The sequence below is a fragment of the Mesitornis unicolor genome, unplaced genomic scaffold (genome assembly GCF_000695765.1).
Source record: "Mesitornis unicolor isolate BGI_N332 unplaced genomic scaffold, ASM69576v1 scaffold9377, whole genome shotgun sequence".
Lineage (NCBI taxonomy): Eukaryota > Metazoa > Chordata > Aves > Mesitornithiformes > Mesitornithidae > Mesitornis > Mesitornis unicolor.
In genome coordinates this window covers 169,269-191,490 of record NW_010195741.1, presented here as the reverse complement: position 1 = coordinate 191,490, position 22,222 = coordinate 169,269, and the positions used below count along the sequence as shown (strand labels likewise).

Here is a 22,222-nt window from a genome sequence, read left to right as displayed (position 1 = left end):
AGGGAAAGTGCTGTTTGGTTGTAGGGATTCATAATGTTCAGCACAGATCAATTGTTCGGATAATGTATCCCCCAAATGCTCATAAATCTTTAGAGAGGATATGCAAAATGACATTTTGAATGGTTTTTAATTTTTTGAAGTGGTTTATAGAGTAACAAGTTGTACTTTGCTGACATTGAAAGTATTCTCATCAATTACCAAGTGTTTGCTTTCATGCATGGAAGCTTGTTATGTTTTCAAGAATTCTTGATGTGGGCAAACAGCTGCTTTATGCTAACTTTATTTAGCAATAATTGAACTGTTTGCTGAAGTTTTAGCAAAGAGGTAAAGATAAAGCAGACAACTAAGATACCTAAGTGACTATTTTGCTGAAGCTTCAACATTTAAAGCCGTACAGAGCATCATAAGGAAAGCAGTCTTACAGTCATTAGTATGTACATTGTATATATAATAAGTAGTCTCCAGTTTAGAATGTTTTTCACTTTGGAATATCTTTTGTCAAAATTTGCTATTCTGTCAAGTATTATCAGGGACACAAGAATATTTCTGATTTTTATGTTGATCTTCAGAGGTAATGCCTTGCTTATATTGTTGCAGTATTAGTATTGGAAAGATGATTGTCATCATGATCATGCCAACCTTGAATTTGAACTTCTTCAGCAGAGTTAAAAATTATTAAAAATCATGTTTGCTTTTTTACGATTATGGAGACAGTCTGCTTCCACCATCCCATTCTGCTTCCGGTGTATCTGGCATCCCTATTGTGGCAAAAGCTGTCATTTGATGCACAAAGCAAATTGTTGAGTCTGCAAGCTGTGCCTGACATACAGATTTTTTGATCTATAGAGGCTCAGTGGCATGTTATCACTGTTGTTCATTTCTTAGTGAAAGATATTTTCCTGGCCAGTATCTTACTCTTGCAGTCCCTGTATCACAACATGATTGCTGGCCAGTATTTTACAAGTGCTCTCTGTGCATCTTGGGTAAATTGAGGGCTCAGCAGCACAGTAGGGTACGGATGATCATTTTAATAAATGTATTATTTAACTGTATTAGTCTGAGCGTTTCATGGCTTTGTCAAAATTGTGAGGGAAGATGAGCATATGGAATGCATTGCAAAAAAAAAAATACAAATCTTGATTAAGGCTCTAGCCTTTCTTCTGTATATTCATATTGCTGATCTCATGCCTTGATGTCTTTTCCTGAGTTGTCAGGCATGTTTCCCACTGCATGCTCATAAGGAAAATTGCATAGTAAAATAATGTTCTAAACTTGTTGCTTGAAGAACGTCTCTTTTGTCTTTGTGTTTTTTCAATGCATCAGTGCAGTTCTTTAATTTACTCTTAAATCCTTTCACAATTCAGTGCTACCTTTGCCATCAAATCTTTGAATCTTACTGAGCTGTCAGTATATGACACTGCATTTGGTCTGACAGTGAAGCGACTTGTATTGAGTGCTTGTTTGCTTTTCCTCAAGCATTTCTCTGTTCTGTGCTCTAAATGTTCTTTATATCTCATGAACTTGCAAAAAATTTAGCATTACAGAAACAGTTTGAGAGTTAGTATTTTTTTGAGGCACAAAGATGATTTATTAATAATGTGCTTTACACTGTGAGAGCATGCAGCATTAAATTTTTAAACCATCTCCAGAACAGGACTTAAGTCTCCAAACCTACTGATTATTCAAAGCTCCGTCTGTTCTTGTTTTAAAAATCAGAGTTAAACTTTGGAAGTGTCTTTCTTTTTGTAGAAATTATTAGAGTAATCCATGTAGTAACAGTAGAAGTGGCAAGTTATTTCATTCTAAGTAGTAAGCGCAGAACACCAATTCATATTAGAAAGTAAGCCTCTTCTGTTTATGAATAATTACTGGTGAAATTCTAGATGTAAAAATGCACAGAGTATCAAATGACTGGTTTATGTCAAGTTATTGGGGTGGAAATGACATAATTCTGTCTGATGAGAATTACTGCAGATGTGAGGGAGTAACCAAAATTTATCATAGAAGTTTATACTATCATTATTAATTGTTTTGTAGTATACATTTAAAGTTAAACTTAAGTTTACACTTTAGAATATTCTGGCAACCAGTGTCTCATAGACCATACATATGTTGTTGACATAGTGGCAAGTCAAGGAAATTAGCAGTCTTTAAAGTCCAGCTGCTTTTTCTGCTATTTCTGGCTGCTTTCCTTAGAAGAATTCCAGGTTTTGGCAATATAATGAACAACATGCTATTGTATTAGGGTATTTTTTTCTGTTAACTCCTCATTTTGTCTGTAGCCCTAAAGTGAAACAGTTTCAAGCATTTTGTTAGAGTCAAAACCTCATATAAATGCTTTCTTAAAGAATTCTAATGCTTTTCATTGCAAATGTGTTTTAACAATGAAGTGTTTTTTCCTGCTCCACTGCCTGCTCAAAAGGTCTTTTGTATTCCCCCTTTGGATGCTTGGCAAAGTGCTGTCTTAGACTTCTGCCAAAGCTTTCCGGGGCAGGCATACCCCAGACATACACAAGGCAGTCTGAACATAGCTGTTAGGAGAAAACACTGGGTTTAAAACTCAACAGTATTAAATACAGCGTCATTGACGCACTTTACATTGTTCAGTGGGTATTTATGTTCATTATACTATTAATGTCTCTTTGTGACACTGTGGAGTCAAGTGAATATTGTTCTCATATTATAAATAATGAACTGGAGCTCAAAACAAGCACTTTATTGAAGGCTATGTTATCATTGGCTAGCACAGCAGATAAGCAGAAAGTGGGAAGTCCTCTGTACTGTAAGTCCACTAGAGAGTGCTGTTTCCAGTTAAATACTACAGCCCTTATTTTTTGTTAACAGGATGCATTATCGAGGCTTCTGGAGAGGGAGGGCAGAACAGAACAATTGGAGGATTAAGAGGAGTAGTTATTTACTACTTTGGAGTTGGCAGAAAGCAATGGAGAAGCGCATCCCTCCTCTCGTCCCATTGCTGGTTACCTAAAAAGGTCACGATGTTGTGACTTCAATCTTAACTTCTTAAGCATATCATCTTTTAGACTAAGATAATATGCTTAATTTTCTGAAGCTGTTATATTTTAGTAGTAATAGTGGTTGTGCTGAGTATTCATTAGAAATGGTATCTTACAAAGCAGAAGCAGGAGCGTAATTCCTTCTCCCCAGAATGAATTTATGGAATTTATAGCTGCTGTAACAGCAAAAGCTGCTGTTACATCTGTAATCAGAAAAGTATGGCAAAGCACAGTATAGAATATAAATTGGTGAATGAGAACTTTCTGTAGCTAACATTATATTTTAAATACAATTATTTTAAAGGATGAAGCATAAAAATAGTAGCTTCTAAATATAAAGTTGGAAGCATCCTTTTTCCTTGTTTTTCTGAACTGTACTTTCAGAGCCACTGAGTTTCAAAGGCAGTTCTGTTTTCTGCTTGATTCTGTTTTGGCTTTTTTTTCCCCCAAAGCAAAACCATTTGAACACACAAAATCAGATTCTTTCAGCAAATCTTTGCACAATATATATTTCTTTTCAAAAGGATTTAGACAGTCTCTGTGGTGCATATTCTGGTTCTGTACATGTTTATAACAAGTATTTAAATGAGTGCCAGAGGGTTTTATTAGCATATTGGGAAAAAAGCAGAGTTTGCTCAGAATTAACTTTTGTGTGAAAGGGGAATATTGAAAAATGTCATTGGAGGAGGCTGACAAATATCTGTGTTTTCTTGCATAAAGTAGTATTACAGTTTTTGTACGGTATCCAATTTTGTTCTTTCTAATACTTGCGTCTTTTTCTTTAGTCACCTTTCCGCACCTTGCAGGTTCTGCTCCATCGTGGTCTAGCCTTATGGACACCAGCAAACAGTGGGATTACTATGCACGGAGAGAGAAGGATAGGGAACGCGAGAGAGAGCGATCCCGAGATCGGGACCGGGACCGAGACAGAGACCGAGAACGTACCAGAGACAGGGAAAGGGACCGAGATCACAGTCCAACTCCAAGTGTGTTCAACAGGTTAGTGAAATGGCTTAAGCATGCTGTAACTCTGCTTAAACCCCTGTCTGTGTTAAATAGCGTACTTCAACGTTAAAATTTAGTTTTCAGCAGTATGTTCCAAAGAGCTAGAGAGTGGGGCTTCCTCCCCTTCCCCCTTCTCTCTTGGAAACTATAATTAAATTTCTAAATGTAAAATAGAAGTGTCAAGATGACACTATACGTCCAGACTGGTCACAGTGCTTTACAGGCTAAAGGTGTGATTTAAGCCCCGTGTACGAGTCAGATGTCCAGCTCTCTTTGACATCATTAGTTGTAGAAAAATCTGTAGAGGTACTAAATTAATCTCAGTTGCCAATAAAGTGCTAAGAGCAATGTGGTGCAACTTTTGACCTTAAATTAATGGTGTTATTAGCTGCATTTTAGTTAGTTTGCTCATTAGCACTGGCTGGATAATAACCTGTCCTGTCTTTTTTAAAACTATTATTTCAAGGTCAAGAACTTTCGCATTTTCAGGCAGATGATGAGAATAATGACAAATAACTTTATTCGGCTTTCAACTCTCTAATTACTTAAAAAAAAAAAGAACCACAGAACAGTTGCAGCTTATGTGCACAAGTAACAAAGTGTTTAATGTTGAGCTCGCTATGACACCATAGAGCAGAGGTCTGTTGGCTTGCCAGATTTGTCTAAATTTATTTTGCTCATTATTTGCTAAATATTTTGGGGTAAATGTCCTCATGTTTTTCAAGGTGTTTTTTGTTAAGTTTCCATTTTTGCAGAATATATACGTTAGCTATTGGGCAGATTGTTTTTACCAGTGGTTTTATGCTGTGAGGAATGAGAGCACCCGAAGTCAACATTATTTCATTTTTGCATGATCGTTAGCTGAAGCGTCAAACTGAGTGCAAGATGGGGGATTTTCCATGTATGCTGATGTGGTGGTGTCCTTCCCATGTGCACGTGCTATGTTCCAGGGTTGGTTTCTGAGAACTGGAGACCAATCTCAACATCTGTTTCTCAGACAGCTTGATTAAAGGCCAGAAAGAAGCCTGGTCATTCAAGGGTGCTTGAAATGAACCTTAATAGCTTCCAGGCCTCGAAGAATCTCTGTGCTGCTGCCAGAGTTATCTGTAAAGAAGGGGGAAGAGCAGGCCTCAACTTTTTTATGTGACTAAATTATCCACCATCTGTAGCAAAGCTGTTGCCACATGGCTGTGTAAGAAAACAGGAGGCCCTTAACTGATCTAAGTTGGTTTGGGAGACACAGAGAAGGTGGGAGAGGTTTAAGACAGAACATACAGACATAATGTTTTTTTAAGAAGGTTTATTTTCAATTCTACGCGCTTAATAATATGAAACGAGCTATGAGGAACAGAATGTGAACTATTTTAGAGACTGCGCAGTTGCATTATTTTTATTTAAATTCCCTTTGTTTAAACTTTGTTCAGGTGACACCGTGTTGGGATTTGGAGTAAGAATCATCTTTAACTTTTTACTGCTTAGAAATTACTGTTTTCAATATTTTTAGCAGTTCTTTTCCATGTAAATAGCCTGTATTTGTGCTGTGGTATTTCATAAAATTGTAAGAAAATGGAAATTATTTTTATGCTGTTAGTGTAACTAAAATGTAGTTTAGAAATGAACCTTCAGCTGTCTTTATATTCTGTTCTACCTTTACCCTGCTATCCTCAGATATTGTGCATTTCTATAATACATCTCATTCTGCCCCCTTGAGAAGATGCCATTCTTTTTGGACTATTGTCTCTTTGCAAAGACTATGTTTTCTTTTTTGTTTTGTTTTGATAGTTTCAAGTAGATTAGTTACCACAAAAAGTGTCAACTTTAGAATTTGATTGATCCCTTACTGTCTTGTGGTTCTTCCTCAGCAATTTGAAAAATGAAAACAAAACCTATGAACTGTATTTCTAAGGTCCTGACACCCACTAATCCCATGCAGCAGAGCAGATGAGGATATGACTGGCTAGAAAGCAGCTTTACGGGAAAGGACTTGGTGTCCTGGTAGTCAACAAACTGAATGGGTCTTGACACTCAATGTGCAGTAAAGGTCAAAACACATTGATCTGCATTAGAGTGTAGCCCACAAGTGGAGCATACCATTATTCCCCTCTTACTTGGTGCTTGATACAATATGCAAAGTATTGTGCCCAGTTTTAGGACCCTCAATACACCCCCTGTTTTAGGATCCTCAATATGAAAACCAAGACATTGACAGACTGGAGAGTCCATTGTAGGTCTAACAAAGTGCTTAGTGGGGTTAAGGGGATGGAGTTTATTTAGTGTTAAGGGAGAAGCATGAAGAGGGTTCTTAAAGGCTATTTTCAACTGCCTAATGGGTGGTTATAGAGAAGATAGAGCCAGGCTCTTTTTCAGGGTGCACAGAGAAAGGGCAAGAGGCGATAGTTAAAAGTAACAGCAAGGAAAATTCCAATTAGTTGGGGGAGAGGAAATAATGACAGAAAGCGATCAGGTGGTAAGTCAAATTACCAAGAGAGGTCATGGCATCTGCAGCCCTGTTGATGCTCAGAACTTGCTGAAACAAGGCCCTGAGCAACCTGACCAGAGTTCTGAGTTAGCCCTGTGTTGAGGAGGGGTTAGCCCAAGTGACCTAGGAGTCTCTTCCAGACTAAATCCTTCTGTCATTCTTTGTTGGAGGCACTTTGAATACATGGGAAAGTGACATCTCAACCAAAGTAAGATCTTCTGATTTGTGAAGTTAATGGCTTGTAGTCTGTTTTGGAAAAGTAACCAGAGGTGTAGAGAACAAAGATTTTATGTATTGGACTGGACTGGTTTTGGACTTCTTTGCCAGGAAGGCAGAGGTGCATAGGTCCTCTTCCACAGGTCAAAGGTGGTACTGCTCTCCAGGCTGTCCCTGGAAGGCTTTGATAACTGAAACGTAAGTCCAGATACAAAATGGGGAGGAGATCACTGGTGTAACATTGGGTACGTGGCATTTATTTCTGATCCTGAATGCTCCCATCATACTGGACTTGGCAAACTCATTTTTTTGCTTTACTTACAGAAAGGTTGGTTGTTTTCAGACACACTTACGAGCTGTCATGGTTCCTTAGTAGCTTGCCAAAATAAGGTTTAAAAAGGAATATCAGTAATATCTTTTTAACCTTTTCTAGAGTGTTTTAAAATAGTTGTGTAACAGAGCAAATGCAGACTGTGGGTTGATGTTAAAGGTTTTGGATCTCAGCTTTGAAACGAAGCTATAAGTCTACAAGTAGCCATCTAATTTCTTATGGCAAGCTCATCGGGGACAGTGTTAGACATTCAAATTTTAGCTTTTTAATTAGATCCTGATCATCAAAGTGTTGGCTCTGGGAAGTAAAGTTGGATATTGGGAGTAAACTGTAGCTAAATTGGTTTTAACTTTTTCTATTGCTGCAAGCCTGCAGAAATGTAAGGCTCTTGAAGTTGTGATGACTAGTGGCACTTTAAAGTTGTGTTAATATGGTAATCACATGACTTAAATAAAATCTTCAGTTTTTCAAATCAGAGTTTACCTTTGATTATAACTTCTGGTAGGTTTCAGAATAAATAATTATTATTAATAATAAGTAATAATTTTAATTTCATTTTTAACACTATACTTTTTTTTGGTATTCTAAACCTGAGCTTTGTAACTAGATTTCACCAGACACATGCAGTCTTTGTGATGCTGCCTTATTACACACCATCTTAAGATACACTTCAAACACAGATCAAATGACTCTCATGCTTAACTGCAAAGCTGGCTGCTGTGTAAGCTAGGCTGGTCTTTAGTATGCCTTGTCTTAGGAACTAGCAGTTGATACCAACCCTCATCTTTCTGTGACACTTGGTTAAAAAAATCTTCTAATTGTTGATTTTACCCATTTCCCTGAAGTCTGGAGTTATTTTCTTGTGAGAAGAAATGCTCATTAGAAAAGGACTTGGGTTGTAAATGTCTCCCCTACACTCCCCTCCTTCCCCTGATAGTAGAGGAGTAACTTGAGGGTAAAACAATGGTAAATGATTGATACAGGTAGAAACAGGTTAAATGCATAGGACTTGGAGTTTCAGCATTGTAAGATTTGGGATTTATTTTCTCCCTTCCCTCCACCTCAGCTGCTTTAGTTTCCCTGTTTGGGTTTTGGACATCTTGGTGGACCAATGTATTTTCACACCCTGAACTGTAACATAGGGTGCCTTAAGCTGGCTGTGGAGTAGTATGACCAGAATTCATGTTCTGTGGCTGTACTGCCTTCAGTTTCTGTAAGTTGATATGTCTCTGTTGTAGAGTTTTCTTGTGGGAGAGATGTTAGATTTGACATAGTCCTTTCACAAAGTGTTTACTGCAGTTGAATTTTGGTTTTGTTTTTTTTTTCTTAAGAGGAAGCCACTTCTCTTAACTAAGAGAAGTGATAGTGACATGATGCCTGTGAGGGTGACTGAGCACTGGCACAGGTTGGCCAGAGAGGACGCCATCCCTGGAGATATTCAGAAGCCATCTGGATGTGGTTGAGCAGAGGTTTGGGCCAGATGAGCTCCAGTTGTGCCTTCCCGCCTCAACCATTCTGTGATCTGTCACAAATGCACTTTGCAGGGTTTGAGAAGCTTACTCTCAGACCTGTGCATAAGTGCATTATAAAATCTTATAAATTAATTATATTGATTATTAATAATGATTTATTAAACAATTACAATTTTTATATAAGATTTTATAACAACTCCGGCACTAATAAATACAGTCATATTGCTCTGTTACAAATCATAACTTTGAGTTCTGTAGAAATAGATGTAGTTTTCATGATTTTGAAGTGAATATTTTTTATGTCCCATAGGAAAAACAGGATTTTATGTGGCATGTTTGATGCTTGTCTGCAGTGTCTTAAATTGCTAATTTTTGAAATTTCCTTCATGATATAATCATACAGAATTTTATAGAAAGACAAGTGCTGTTTCACGAATTCCTTCTTCTCACAAATACAGTTTTCATATATCACTGTAGTAATCACTAATGTAATGTCTTCACTTGGGAAATGGCCACAGGATCCAAGTGATGGCAAATAAAATTGTTTTGATCCAAATTCTCACTATTCCAGGACATTAGAAATCTCCTTAGGCTTGAGCTGTTCTCCTTGCATGATCTGTCTGATCTCTTCTGCTGCTGTCAGCGACCTCAGGAAGAGACTCTCTTATGGTAAATGCTGGCAAAAACAGAGCAAGAAACACTTGACTTTTGTCTGCGTAATAGCATCTAAATTGTTACCTGTTTTAGTCACTGACTTAGAAAGCCTGGTCACATTGTGCCTTTCTTTAGGACTTGGCAGGGATTTTCCAAAAATTTTTGTGTGGTATTTTAAGTAGTTACAGTAAGTTCATTTGTACTGAAGTCTTGTTGTTAAATGATGCTGGACACTGTGTCTGGGTAGGATTTTCTTGGTAGAGAAGGGATGAAATGACCGTGCCTTTTTAAGCTACATTAATGTAGCATTTGAGTGGTGTTCGCTAACTATAGGTGTTGCCCTGTTTGGGGTTTTTTTGGGGCGTGGTGGTGGGGTTTAGTTTCACTAAACTCTTAGAACTGCCGTTTTTATCAAGTAAAAATATGAAAATGCTTTCTTAATTAAAGCCTTTAAATTATTGTATAGCCTGGAATAGTTGAGGGGTTTTACCAGCATTGTGGCAGGGCAGCACTCATGGTAATCCAAGAGTGGAAATAAAGACAGCATTGGCACTAGAGAGAAGTTATTTTAAAAGCAACCCAAAACATTAAGAATATTTTACTGTCAGTCTCTTTGCACCTAGCTCTTCCTTTCTTGAAGCTGATATAAGGAAATAGATCAACTGTACCAAAACCTAAATAAACTTACTCAAATGGTGTAATAGTCAACACGTGTGCTGATAAGTGTTACACACACCAATCTGAAAACATTACTGAATTTTCTGTAGGATTGTACTTCATTTGCAGCTAGATAGAGATTTGAGCTGACTGCTTGATAACTCCTGTATAAACTTAATGTGACACTTGTATTCTTTTTTCCTTCCACTTTCATTCAACAACTCTCATTCAAAATTGCATTAACCACAGAAGTCTACTGTGTAAGGTGAAGAACTTTAATGTCCTTTTAGCATACATTGTGGATCTTATTTAGAAACCCAGAAGCAGCATTACGATTTTTCTGTCATGTATCTTGAGGGTGAGAATTTTTATATACACTGCTTGGCGTTACTATCCTGAAAATACCTTCTTTTTTAATCAGTGATGAAGAACGATACAGATACAGAGACTATGCAGAAAGAGGCTATGACCGCCATAGAACAAGTAGAGAGAAAGAAGACAGACACAGAGACAGGAGACACAGAGAGAAAGAAGAGACTAGACATAAGTCATCTCGAAGGTTTGATTTTTTTTTTTTTTAATAGGGTATGAAAGACTTGACTAGTTTAACAAAATAAAGTAAACTTTTAAAAGAACTCCAAACAAACTGGAGTTTTGTGGAAAGACTGTAAACACTTCAGATGTACTACTTGGAACAAGTCTGTCATATAAAATGTGGACAGACAAAAAGCAGTGTTGGTCCCAGGTAACTTTATGTTGAATGATGTATGTGACAGTCTTAGCTAGTGAACAGAAATTATTAATTTGGGGAAAGAAGGGTAAAAATGGTGTCAGAGTTGGAGTGAAGGTGCAGCATTAATGTAAGAACTCAACAGTGATTCTTACTAAGTGATAGAAATTGTTCAACTTGATCCTTTTTAAGTTAGAAAAAAAGGTTAAGTCCAGGGAAGGGGGTCAATAAGAATGTTAAACCATTAAGGGATGTCAGTAGGGACGTGACATTATTAAAAGTATCGCTATTAGAATATGGATTCCAAATGTGAAAACTCATTCCAATTTCCCAACAAAGAGTACAGGATGAGTGGATGTTTGGACCATTCCTTGAAAAACTGTTTGGCGCTGACATTCAAATATTATGTGAGTTGGAACAGGAGCAGGTGCCAGTTTTCAAATACAAGTGCAAAGACTGGCTTTGGTACTCTGGAATTAAATGGGGCCTGAAGTGTCATGCAATTGTCTGAGGTATTTTTTCTCTCTTTATTTAGTAACAGCAGACGTCGTCACGACAGTGAAGAAGGGGACAGCCACAGAAGGCACAAACACAAAAAGTCCAAAAGAAGCAAAGAAGGAAAAGAAGCCAGTGGTGAACCTGCTCCTGAACAGGAAAACACTGAAGCTGCCTCTGTGGAATAGGCTTGTGTGATTTTTGCCTACTTGCATATATATTAGTGCCAGAAATAGATTACTATAAATCTTGTTATTTTTCTGGGTATTAAAATAATTTGCTCTTAATCTTGTTCTGTTAGTTTGAAATCAAATGTCTCTTTGGTTTTTTTTGAAAAATAAAAGAATTAATTTTTCATGTTAAGATTCCTGGACTGACTTTGTCTTTTAAGAAACAGTGAGAAAACATGTTGCAGCAAGAGGCTTATGCTCTTACAGTATATGCAGGGCTTAAATCCTTTGTATTAAATTGTCTCCTTTTTCATAAGCCAATGGGAAGGTCATTCCTTTGCTGACTTTAGAAACAGTGTGCATTCACTTTATTATATACCAACATCTGGAACAGCGTGGGTTTAGTATGGCTTTTGGAGTTCATATTTGAAAAGGTCATCCTTTACTACAGGGACAGGCATGAATTGCAGACTCTTCAAGAGCCTCGTACTAAGGTGAAATGAAAAAAATAAGAGAAACTGGGAAAGATGCTGATAGCTCTTAGTCTGATGGAACACTCAGTGTGGTGATCGTACCCTTGGTAATTATGTCTGGTTTGTGTGGGTGCATAAGGGCGAACTAAGCTGGATAATAATTTCTGCTGCTTTTCAGTGGCTTAGGAGAAAGTCCATTTGAGTCTTTGTTCTAGAGAAACAGCTGTCCTTAACATGATAAAGATTAACAAACATATCCTCTTCCCATTGCTAGCGTGTGAGGGGAAAAAAATAAGACTTCAGAACATGAGTAATTTGGAGAGAAAGGCAAAGAACTATTTTAAGAAAAATATAAAACCATCATCACTTTCAGTTTTACTTCATCCAGAACAGTATCAAGTGCAGTTGGCATGGCAGTCCTGCCAAAATTGCACTGAGAGTGCTGTTTAGAAGACTTACTTGATGGTACTAGCAGGGTAAAGTGTACTTTCTTAAAAAACAATAATTCTGTATAAAAATCCTAGATTTAATAACATTAATCAAAACATACAAGGGAAACTAGGTCATTTGGCTTTAGATGAAAATAATGTCTGAACAAGTACACAGTTACAGTTATTTTTAATTATTTTAAAAATTTAATTCACAGTTTTACAGACTAACAAACAGTACTTCAAAGTCTCGAAAATACCAGCTTCATGCTGACCATGGAAAGATACACATAATCAAAGTGCTGTACTGTGTTGGATAAAAATCTTCACCTGATTTTTGCAACTAGAAAAGTGGCAAAATTTTCCATAAGTTATTCAAGGATTTCTTTTTGTAAATCATAAAGTGGGTGAGCAGGAGCTTCTCAAATTTCATTATTGTTATTATAATGCATTAAATAGATACATATATTTTAAAAAAGGACAAAAAACCTGAAGAACACAGGGAAGGAAAGACTGAAGTCAGTAGCTTACATCACTCTGGAGTGATTTTCTGACAGGTGTTCCTGCTTTGCCTAAACTTGACTTTTCTTGACATGCAGGTTGAAATTTCACAAACCTTTTCTGTATAAACACATACTTGAACCCCCCCAAAAAAAGTGAAGACTGATGGTCCATCTTTTTTCCTGTGTTAAATTACTCGCCATACTCTCCGTGGAGACTTGTTTTATAAAAAAGTGCCAGGCCAGGACACAATTGTAAGAGTAATTTTTCCTTTCAGTTCTTTGAGCATCCTTGCCAAGCAGGCGTGCATCATTCCTGACGTGTTCCTGCCATTGACAGCAAGGAGGATGTCACCACATCTGAAAAACCAAAGACAAGAAAACAGCTAATTAAACAAGGTGACAACTTAAATGTTTGCAAATGCCAAAGCATGTCCTTAAGCTGGGAGAAAGGGGTTGAAATGAGTATTACTATTCCTTCTCTGGCAAACCGCTGTTCATAAATAAAGGAATAAAGCAGGTGAAAATAGTCCTTTTTTCCCCTTTTTTCTTTTTTTTTTTTTGCCATAGAACTTGATAAGTAGTTATGCACATTTGGAAGCAAATAGGATTTAGTTCTTTCAGATGGGAATGATCCATGCTCTGACACACTGAAGACTTCTTAATTGACTTATGTTTTCTGCATAATCCTGCATTTATTCTCTATTTATATTTGTTCATATACTGGAGACTGCTAGACATCTGAAAATACTATTAAAGGCAAATCTGTTAAAGTTAATGACATATATCCTATTTGCAGACCTGTCAGAGTTAGTTCTGTATCAATGAGTCTTCCCGTGGCCCCCAACACTGTCTTAATGAAAACTTGTTTTTTTTAAAAAAACAAACCCACAAATTAACTAGATAAAAGACTTACTTAAATGGTACTTTTCATTAGATAATTATCATTACCTAATTCTGCCATCATTATATGCTGGTGTTCCCACAACAACGGATTTGATAAAGAATGGTTTGTTCCCAGTGTGTTCTTCATAACCTCCTACAATGCTGAAGCCAAGACTTCCAGATGTGTTTCTTCGTAATACAATTTCTTTGCAGCTGTACAAATATCTGAAACAAACCAGTCTAATTAAACATCTTACTGTTAAGTTTGGATTCTGATGAATCATTAATGATGAATTTGTCTTTTCATATACCCATAGAGTGCTTTGAAGACACAAAATAGCACCAAAGTTCCACTGCAGTAGATACCTATGCTCCCTTCCATTTTTATAGTGCTGCTTTCCACAGCCAATTATCCTAAAAGTAAAATTACTAGGTAATCTTGAGGTTAAAATAACAAATAATTTGTTTCATAGGGTAAGCATTAATGCATATTGTCTAATTACAATTGAAAGTGATAGAGAAAAACACTTAACTGAGAGTGGATTTGTAAACCATCATTCCAGAGGTTATTTCATTTTCCTTGTACAGGCTGGTGATGCTTTGTCTGCCAGGTAAGAACCTATATGTGATTAACTGTGCCAAAAGCAGTCAGGCACTTACTGCTGTGGTACATGTCAAAGCTAAAAAAATTCAAGGCCAATGAAATTTTCCAGAATTTCCAAGAATCACAGCAATGACACCAAGAAGAGTAGCATTAGAAGAAGAGATCCTGAGCTTTTCTTGTCAAGTGATGTGGTTATTCACTGCACAGAAGGGAAGAGAAGCCTGCCCATGTCAATCAGTGATTTGGAGTGCTACGTCTGCTGTCAAGAAGATAGCTTTGTCCTCACTATTATGATTAACACCATTTTATGATAAGAGAGCTGAAATCTGCTTCTTCCCCTCTGTTTTAGATTTATTTTATGATTAAGTTATGCTGAGTCAAATCTTAGCTGAAGCAAGGAATAGGGGAAAGCAAGACTAATAAGGTTATTGGACTCTTACATGTTGCAGATTGCTCTGAGCACAGTAATAGCATGAATACCTGAGGGTTTTGGTTTTTTGTTTGTTTGTTTGTTTGTTTTAACCAAGCAGGAAAAAACAAGATTAATTTCATTAGTTACAGAGCCACCAAAATTTCTATGCTTATTACTTAACCCACTCATGTACTCAATGTGCCCAATGTACTGAATGACTGAAGAACCTGAAAATCCTTTTGCTATCCCAAATCTGAAACGATGAGCCTGGCTACAGCAAACAACTGCTACAAACTATACAGACACTCTTTAGGTTTCTAAGAAACAACTGACACTTCTGTAGAAAAATAAATAACTGCATCTTAAAGACCAATGCGTCTAGCTTTTTTAACTTTTATTTGTCAAATAATGCTTTTGCTGTGTTTCACAGCAGGGTTTTACAGTAATACTAGATTAGTCCCTCAGGACCTACAAATATTCACCTGCTGCCAGGATGGTAGGTGTATAATATTTGCACAAGGATTCACTGACTGCTAATGTAAGAAACAGGTGCCACTTGGTGCTTTCCTCAGCAGTCAGGCATTATTACTTTACCATCTGTGGACTTCTTCAATGTGCAAAATCACTTAAACCCTCTATGTCAAATGGTACTTATCAAGGTCATGACCAAGCGACACCAAGATTCAGCCATTAGTGCTATTACCTAGTATGGATTTTGGGGGGCAGGGGTCTCTACTGCCCGGCGCCATGCTCGCTGCCTTAAGGAGGACATTGCTGAAATGGAAAGGTGAGCAGCTAAATCCTAATGCCTTAGAAAAGAAATAGCTGAGCAGGCAAAGACATAAGAAGAAATTGTAGTGTAGACAAAGATGACTTACATGCCTTCTGTACATATGGTCTGACAGTTATACAGTCTCCTTCAGTTCAGAAAGCAGAAATAGGTATTTGCTGCCAAAGTATATGCTGAATTTAAGTAAAATAGACATGGCATACTAGCATTATGGTTTTTCTCTGCCAGAGCAGAAAAAAACACATGGGAAGCAAGGAGCAGGAGAAGCAAACAGCTGACTCCAAGCCACTGCGCTGCCTGTCACCTCACTGAAGGGACAGACTGTGACAACAAGGCAATGGAGACCAGGAAGGCAGGAGGAGACGTGCTGGAGTGAAGTTGGGCATGTGAAAGGGAGAGGAGAGAGGTTTTCCAAGGCATTTACATGTTTATTAACTTTGGTTCCCAAGATCCAAATTTGTAATGACATGTTTTAAGTTAAATTCCCCAAGCCAAGTCTGTTTTGGCTTCAAGAGTAATTGGGGAGTGTTTTCCCTGGTTTTTTACTTTGACCCATGATTTTTCTTGTTCTCATTCTTCGTGTTTTCTCTCATCCTACTGAGGGTATTGAGCTGTGTGGGTGTTTGGTGCAAGCTGGATCTGACCCATCACACTGGCCATAGCTAGAGACTGACTCGTGACAGCATAGGAGTGGGTGGGTGGTGTTTATGCCTTTAAATTGATGTTTCCTTACCTTCATCCTATGGGACAGAGGGTATAAACGTGACAGTGCACCATCCATCAGCTATACATCAATGCTGTCAGAAATGGGAAAAGGATGCTAAGAGGCAGGCATGTGCAAATCTGAGCTATGTATAACCTTCTTTCCACTTGCTCCAAATACTTCAGTACATTAGCAAAGATGCCTGCTCTGCCTGAGCAAAGAGCAGCCCAAAGGGAGTTTGTGCATTTGGGTCTGTCTATGGCTGTGTAGTAATAAAGGCAAGCTAGAAAGTGCCACAGAGAGAAAATGAAATAAGTACTTGCGTCATCCGAAGATGCTTAGTGCGTTTTAGTAGATTACTTCTCTGCAGTAACACAAGCCCCAGCCTGTGTTTTGACCCAGTTAAACTGTCATAACCCACTAAACTGCAGCTGGGCCAAGGAGAACCAGCTTCTGCCTTGGAAGAGAGCAGCTCGCACTCTACTGCCTCTGTTTGTGAATGCTCCAAAAGCTGAGGACAAGGAGTAATTTATGTGTGAACTTGCCTCAGATTCAAGACTTGAGAATAAGCAGTGTCTAGACACAGGGTCCTGTCATAAGAAATGCTACAACCGAGCATCAGTTACTGATGCAAGAGGAATTTTAAAATGCCTGTCTTCAAGTAGTTAAATGTACGGTTCACTGCTGCTTTTTGCAAAGTGTAGTAGCCTAATGCTCTGGGAACGAAAACCAGCCCAACTTCAGGGGGACTTCAGCAATAACAGGTATGAAAGGCATCACCCCTCCCCCTGCCCTGTTGCAGTAGATGACTGGCAGTGGAGTACAGTAATACTCAAGAATTACTCCCAGAGCCCTACAGTCCAGATGGGAGTTAATTTGGGGGAGTTTCTGTCCTAATTCCATGTTTTACATCCAGTTCTACCCCAAGTTTGCAGAATGCATTTGGCCACCTCCTGTCTTTCTCATCTCACTTTGTGGATGAAGAAAAGCACTCCTGTGAAGTACTAATGTTTGTAAATGTTATGACAAGATGATCTATAAAGTATTTTTAAGTGCTAGCTGAGGGAAGGAAATATGAAGAGAGCAAAGAAAGCAGGAATACAAGCAAGGGTAGGAAAAACATCATGGGGCTGGAGAAACGCTTTTCACCAGCTGCTCCACATTATTTCCTCTGGGCATGCTTCACAACAACATTTCCCTCCAACAATAAAGGAGACCTGTCTTTCTCAGCAGCAAACAACTAGATTAGCTACCCTGAAATAAGTCTTTGGGTAGGAATACTTGAGGTCCTGCATCACTGCCTCCTCCCCACGCCCAGCTCACCACCCCTCCGCTTGCATGCGGTCCAAGTTTTGACACGTCAGATGCACTTGTGCGCCTATTTTATAACCGCCACACACTGGATTGTACTACAGAAAGAACAGAGGAGTTTTTTATGTACTAGCAAGCAATATAAGAGTGACCGAGGCCAATTTTAAGATCTCACAAGAAAAGGGCCACAATTTAAGCAAGATCCACAAATGTAAATTATGCAACATGGCTTTTCCAAGGCTTTGAGTGTTGGCACGAGGAGTCAGATAACCTTTCTGATTCTGCTGCTATTGACTTGCTCCATGAAAACAAGAGAATTCCCTAACTCTCAATATTTGTGCCTCTTGTCTGTGCCCATCTCTGTAACATGTATGCAGTCCTTGGGAAAGGGGCAAGTTCTACACTAGCACAGAGAATTAAGTATTTACAGTACACCAGCCTCAAAGGTGACAAAAGTATTCTTAATTGTGTAGTTGTTATTAAAGTCAGCCTGTTTTCTACTTCATCCATCATAGTCAGAGGTCTGTAGGCATCTTTTAGTCTTTAGCTCATCTCTTCACAGGATTTTCATCAAAACTCCATGTTTTTGTAACATGGAAAGAAAGACACTGTGTTTCCTGTGCCTGAGCATCCCCCTTCAACCTGTGGTGTCAGGCTGCCTCCACATTCCCTGCCTTGCTTCCTGTGAATGGATGCTCACACTGCACTGCCACAGTTTGTCTAGAGCCACAACTTTCCCTTCTTGACGGAATTTAAAGAATCCACCATCCAGCTGCCTCTCTGTTCAATTGTCTGTTCCTGGCCTAGTTTTACTGCCTTTTCTATTTGTTCAGTTTTCCTTCTGTAGGTCTGCCCATCTTCCTAAATACCTTGCATGATTCTGTATAATCATGATTTTGACTTTTCCATCAGCTGTACCAAACGTTTCTAGACTCACCTATCTTGAAGCAGTCCCTCTGGTAACTGGTTTTAATTAAGGTGGTTGAATCTTTACCATCTTGCCCCATAATTGCCCATCAGGCACCTTGGCCAAGATGGACTTGTCAGACATCTAATTGAACCGAGAATAATTTCCTCTAACAGCCTGGAAAATCTTGTGAAACTGCTGGTGGTATCTTGAGATCTAGTGAGATGTGATCCTTGTCAAGAGCAAATAGAAATCCAGATAGGAAAAGGTTAAATGCTCAGCCTGGAGGGAAATGAGTTATTGTGATACACATCCCAGTGAGAGAACTCACTGAAGGACTTCCAGATGTCTGGTGTGGGCCCTGGAGAATCAGTTCAAGAGTAAGAGGGTAAGTGCACTCGTGGTGAGGAAGAGTCTGATAATACTAATGAGCAAACCCAAACCCAATCCTCACACCTCTGCTAAACCAACAGCTACTAACAAGGATGGAGTACCCCTCCGTTAATATCACATCTAATCAGTGCTTGTCCCTGCCTTAGTCTGATGTTCAGAGCAGTGTACCAGCTCTGCATACCAATCCCCTGCTCTTCTTTGAGGGAGAAGGGCCACGCTGTGCATTGTGCGTGAGGTCGCAGCTGGGAACAGGGTTACAATGAAGCTCCTATCTTCAGCCTTGCTGACACTGGGGCTGATTTTCCTTCAGACCAAAGCAGTGGAAATGGCTTCACACCTGCAGCCTTCAGAGCAGGGGAATAGACTGAGCTTAGAGACTTGCTTTTAAAATGGGAAAAGCACCCTTTCTTTCCAAGCTTCAAACCATGGGTGCAAGCCTGCAGTACTGTGGAGCTCTGGCCTTCATCTCCCTTTTTCCTCTTCTTCTTTCTACTGCTTTTCTTTCACAGGACATAGTCCTCTCCACTAGAGGAGGAACCTTTCATCTGTGGGTGACAGGCGCACAGCCTGCCTTCTGCACATGTTACACAATCATCAGCCTCAGACCAAGCCTCCAAACATCTGGCCCTCACACTCACAAAAACTTGCTGCAAGGTGAAGGAGCTCAAAATGGCTCAAGACAGAAAGAAGGAAAATATCTAAAATGCTATGTGAGACTGGGAAATGAAGAGAAGTCCTGAAACTGCCTGAAACCCCCACCTGTTCTGCAGACCGTTGTCGTGCCCTCCCTTAAAAGAGAAGACGACACTCTGAACTGCTGCCAGGGTTAGAAGTATGGGCAAAAATAACTTGTAGGCTAAATTCCTCATTCCTTAAAACTGAATACAAATTTCAACTGTGCCATGCTAGCTTCACATATTCACAGATTCAGAACATGCCCTCATTTAATGCTTTACAAAATGTCGCTGAAGCTGCAGGTATACACACCGTGCACTGAGCATGCTTGAGAGAACTTACAGACATGCAATGTGACTTTTATTATCCTTACTGAAATGACAACACAGCTGCTTCCTGTGTATGACAAATGTACTCCTTTTGGTCAGGGGTGGGGTTAAAAGAGGTCATTCAGGAATACTGGCCAACTGCACGCACTTTGCAACATCTGGGCAAAGTCAAACAATTCAGCTGGATTTGGCTGAGGAGAAGGGCTGTGCAGCTTGAGAGCTGCAGGAGGGGTAGCTCCGCTTTCTGCAGGGTGGTCGAGCCCAGACCCCAGTTCATCAAGCTCCTATAGTCCTGCAAGCTTTTCCTTTCGTTCCCTGAGTGCCAGATATGTTTTCAAGACTGACCAATTCAGGATCCTTTCCCTGACTATTTTTCCACATACACATAACCGTTTACAAAAGGTAGGTATTTAGAGTCAAGCCTGCGACAGAGCCTGGATTTAATTAAGATGTCAGTGCAATGAATCAAGCCAAAGGAAAGAATTGCCAGAAAACATAAATCTTTCCTCCCACTCCCCTTCAGCAATAGGATGCAATCTATGTACTTACCGTGGCAGCCCCACCCACATAACCCAGGAAGGTGACCACTCGCTGCTCTCAAAGGTGGCCTGCATGGCCTCGGGGGGTGGCAGGCGGCCCCGCTCCTCCTGGGCTTCACAAGCTCTCATCTCCAGGGCTTTGAGCACCATGGAGGAGTTGGTGTTTTTCAGCAGGGCGACAGCCTCGCTCCGGCTGACCCCCGTCAGGTCAATCCCGTTCACGTTCAGGAGGATGTCACCTGAGACCAATAAAACATGATAAAACCCTGCAAGTGTTTCCAGGATCCCCTCCCCATCCCAACAAACAGGCAAATCAAAGCCAAAACCTTGCTGCCTGATGAGGCTGTTTGTTAATCCTATCGTTTAATGTGGATGCGAAGCGTATGCTAGTGAACATGCTCCAGGCATAAGAGAAGAGGCTAGATCCTGTACACAGGAGCATCTCTGGGCTGGATGGAGGCTTTGGTCCTGGTTTCTTGTCATGTCACGCACTGCATCTGGAGCTAAATGGCACAGCTGGGATCCTGCTGTACCAACAAGCTTTGGTACAGGCACTAATGCACGCCCAGGTCTCTCAAGCCCACTTCCAGTTATCGTCTTTTCTACTCAACCTGAGCTTGAAACCTGAAAGCTGAAGGTTTTTTCTTCCCCAGAACTCCCTAAGCTGAGGACTGCCACTCCAGCTGGCTTTTCATAGTTTGCTTTGTGGAATAATGTGTTATTATTTTAAATGTTAATGCCTGTTGAAATGGCCACAAGCCAAAACATCTTTCTGTATGCCTTATTTATAACGCAGGCACAGCAGCTTCAGAGAAAAATGCAAAGATGACCTCAATTACTACACAGAGAGCAATAAAGACATCATTAAAGCCACACAAGCAGCCACAGTGCCAAGTGCTCCACTACCCTTTGTGGCCCAGTCCAAAGCCAGGGCTTCCCTGGGTGCCCTCTGTGCTTTGCCTGCTCCAGGCTGGGAGTGTATTCACTGTTGGTCCAGGCAGCATGATGTGAACATTAACCTTGTCTTGTGGTCTGCCCTGATGAGACAGACAATAGCTCCAGGGCTGCTCTAAACTGTGGAGGCTTATGGCGCTGTTATAACATCACGTATTCATTTGTTTCTAATTTTATCAAATTAACTAGGCTCTATTTTCTGTGCTGCCTCATGATGAATATTTTTTGGAAAATGTACCCCACTGAGAGGCAGTCATTTCCCAGCAGGAAGCAAGGGGAAACCTGCTGGTTTGCTCCTGTTGTCATGTTCTTACACAGGTTTTGATGAGCAGCCATAGCTCCTGCAAAGCGGAGGTTTCCATACATGCTGGGCTCTGTGACCCAGGCTTGACTGGACTATTCTGCCCCACTTTTGGGTGTCTTCATTTCCCTCACACTTAGGATTTCCCTCCAGCTTCTGGGCAGCAGCCGGGCTGAAGCTGAGTGTAGAAGATGAAGGGCAAAGAGACGTGGAAGAGTGTGGCTGCTGGATGTGGGGTACTGCAGTACCTGGCTCTCAGAAATGTGACATCCTGAAAACTGAGTTTCACAGTTCCTCTACTGCCTACCTATTCCCACAAAACTCAATGACAAAATATGCTCCTCATCTTACTCTCAGGGTTTACTGATGCAGAGAGGGAGAAGCTATTCATTTTATCACTCTGATATATCAAAAGCCAAATAGAGTTATGAAGCCAATGTTTCCAGACACAATATTGAGTCATAAGGCACCAACATTGCTTCATATGTGATGAGAATTCTGCTCCTTTGTATTTCTTTCAAAGCCATGAATGATATGACAAACAAGCACAAAAATTTACATTAAAAACTCATGAAGCTTGTACAATGAAGATTTCAGTAGTTAGAAGATGGTGGTGCAAGCTTATTTTCCTGTGAAAAACTATTTATTCTTTTTCCTACCACAATATGCCTGCATCCCAACTTACAGAGATGGTTACTGCTGCACATTACACCTTTTCTGGTAGCTGACTTGAGATCCTCTGATCTGACACATCCCAAAATCTATGAGTTGGCTGAAGATGTCAGGGTATGATGC

The 22,222-nt window shown here is 39.6% G+C and overlaps 2 protein-coding genes across 2 annotated transcripts in view; one reads left to right on the top strand and one right to left on the bottom strand.

The window, feature by feature from the left end:
* LOC104543585 (pre-mRNA 3'-end-processing factor FIP1-like) overlaps positions 1–11,416 on the top strand; it is a 14,581-nt gene extending 3,165 nt beyond the window's left edge. Inside the window, exons 4-6 of the mRNA XM_010188228.1 lie at positions 3,800–4,013; positions 10,250–10,387; positions 11,094–11,416. Of these exons, the coding sequence (XP_010186530.1) occupies positions 3,847–4,013; positions 10,250–10,387; positions 11,094–11,241 (453 nt within the window). The 5' untranslated portion in view covers positions 3,800–3,846 and the 3' untranslated portion in view covers positions 11,242–11,416. The remainder of the gene's footprint in view (positions 1–3,799; positions 4,014–10,249; positions 10,388–11,093) is intronic.
* Positions 11,417–12,298: 882 nt separating this feature from the next.
* Positions 12,299–22,222, bottom strand: part of LNX1 (ligand of numb-protein X 1, E3 ubiquitin protein ligase) — a 65,442-nt gene continuing 55,518 nt past the window's right edge. Inside the window, 3 exon segments of the mRNA XM_010188227.1 lie at positions 12,299–12,984; positions 13,576–13,734; positions 20,183–20,411. Coding sequence (XP_010186529.1) covers positions 12,849–12,984; positions 13,576–13,734; positions 20,183–20,411 — 524 coding nt within the window. The 3' untranslated portion in view covers positions 12,299–12,848.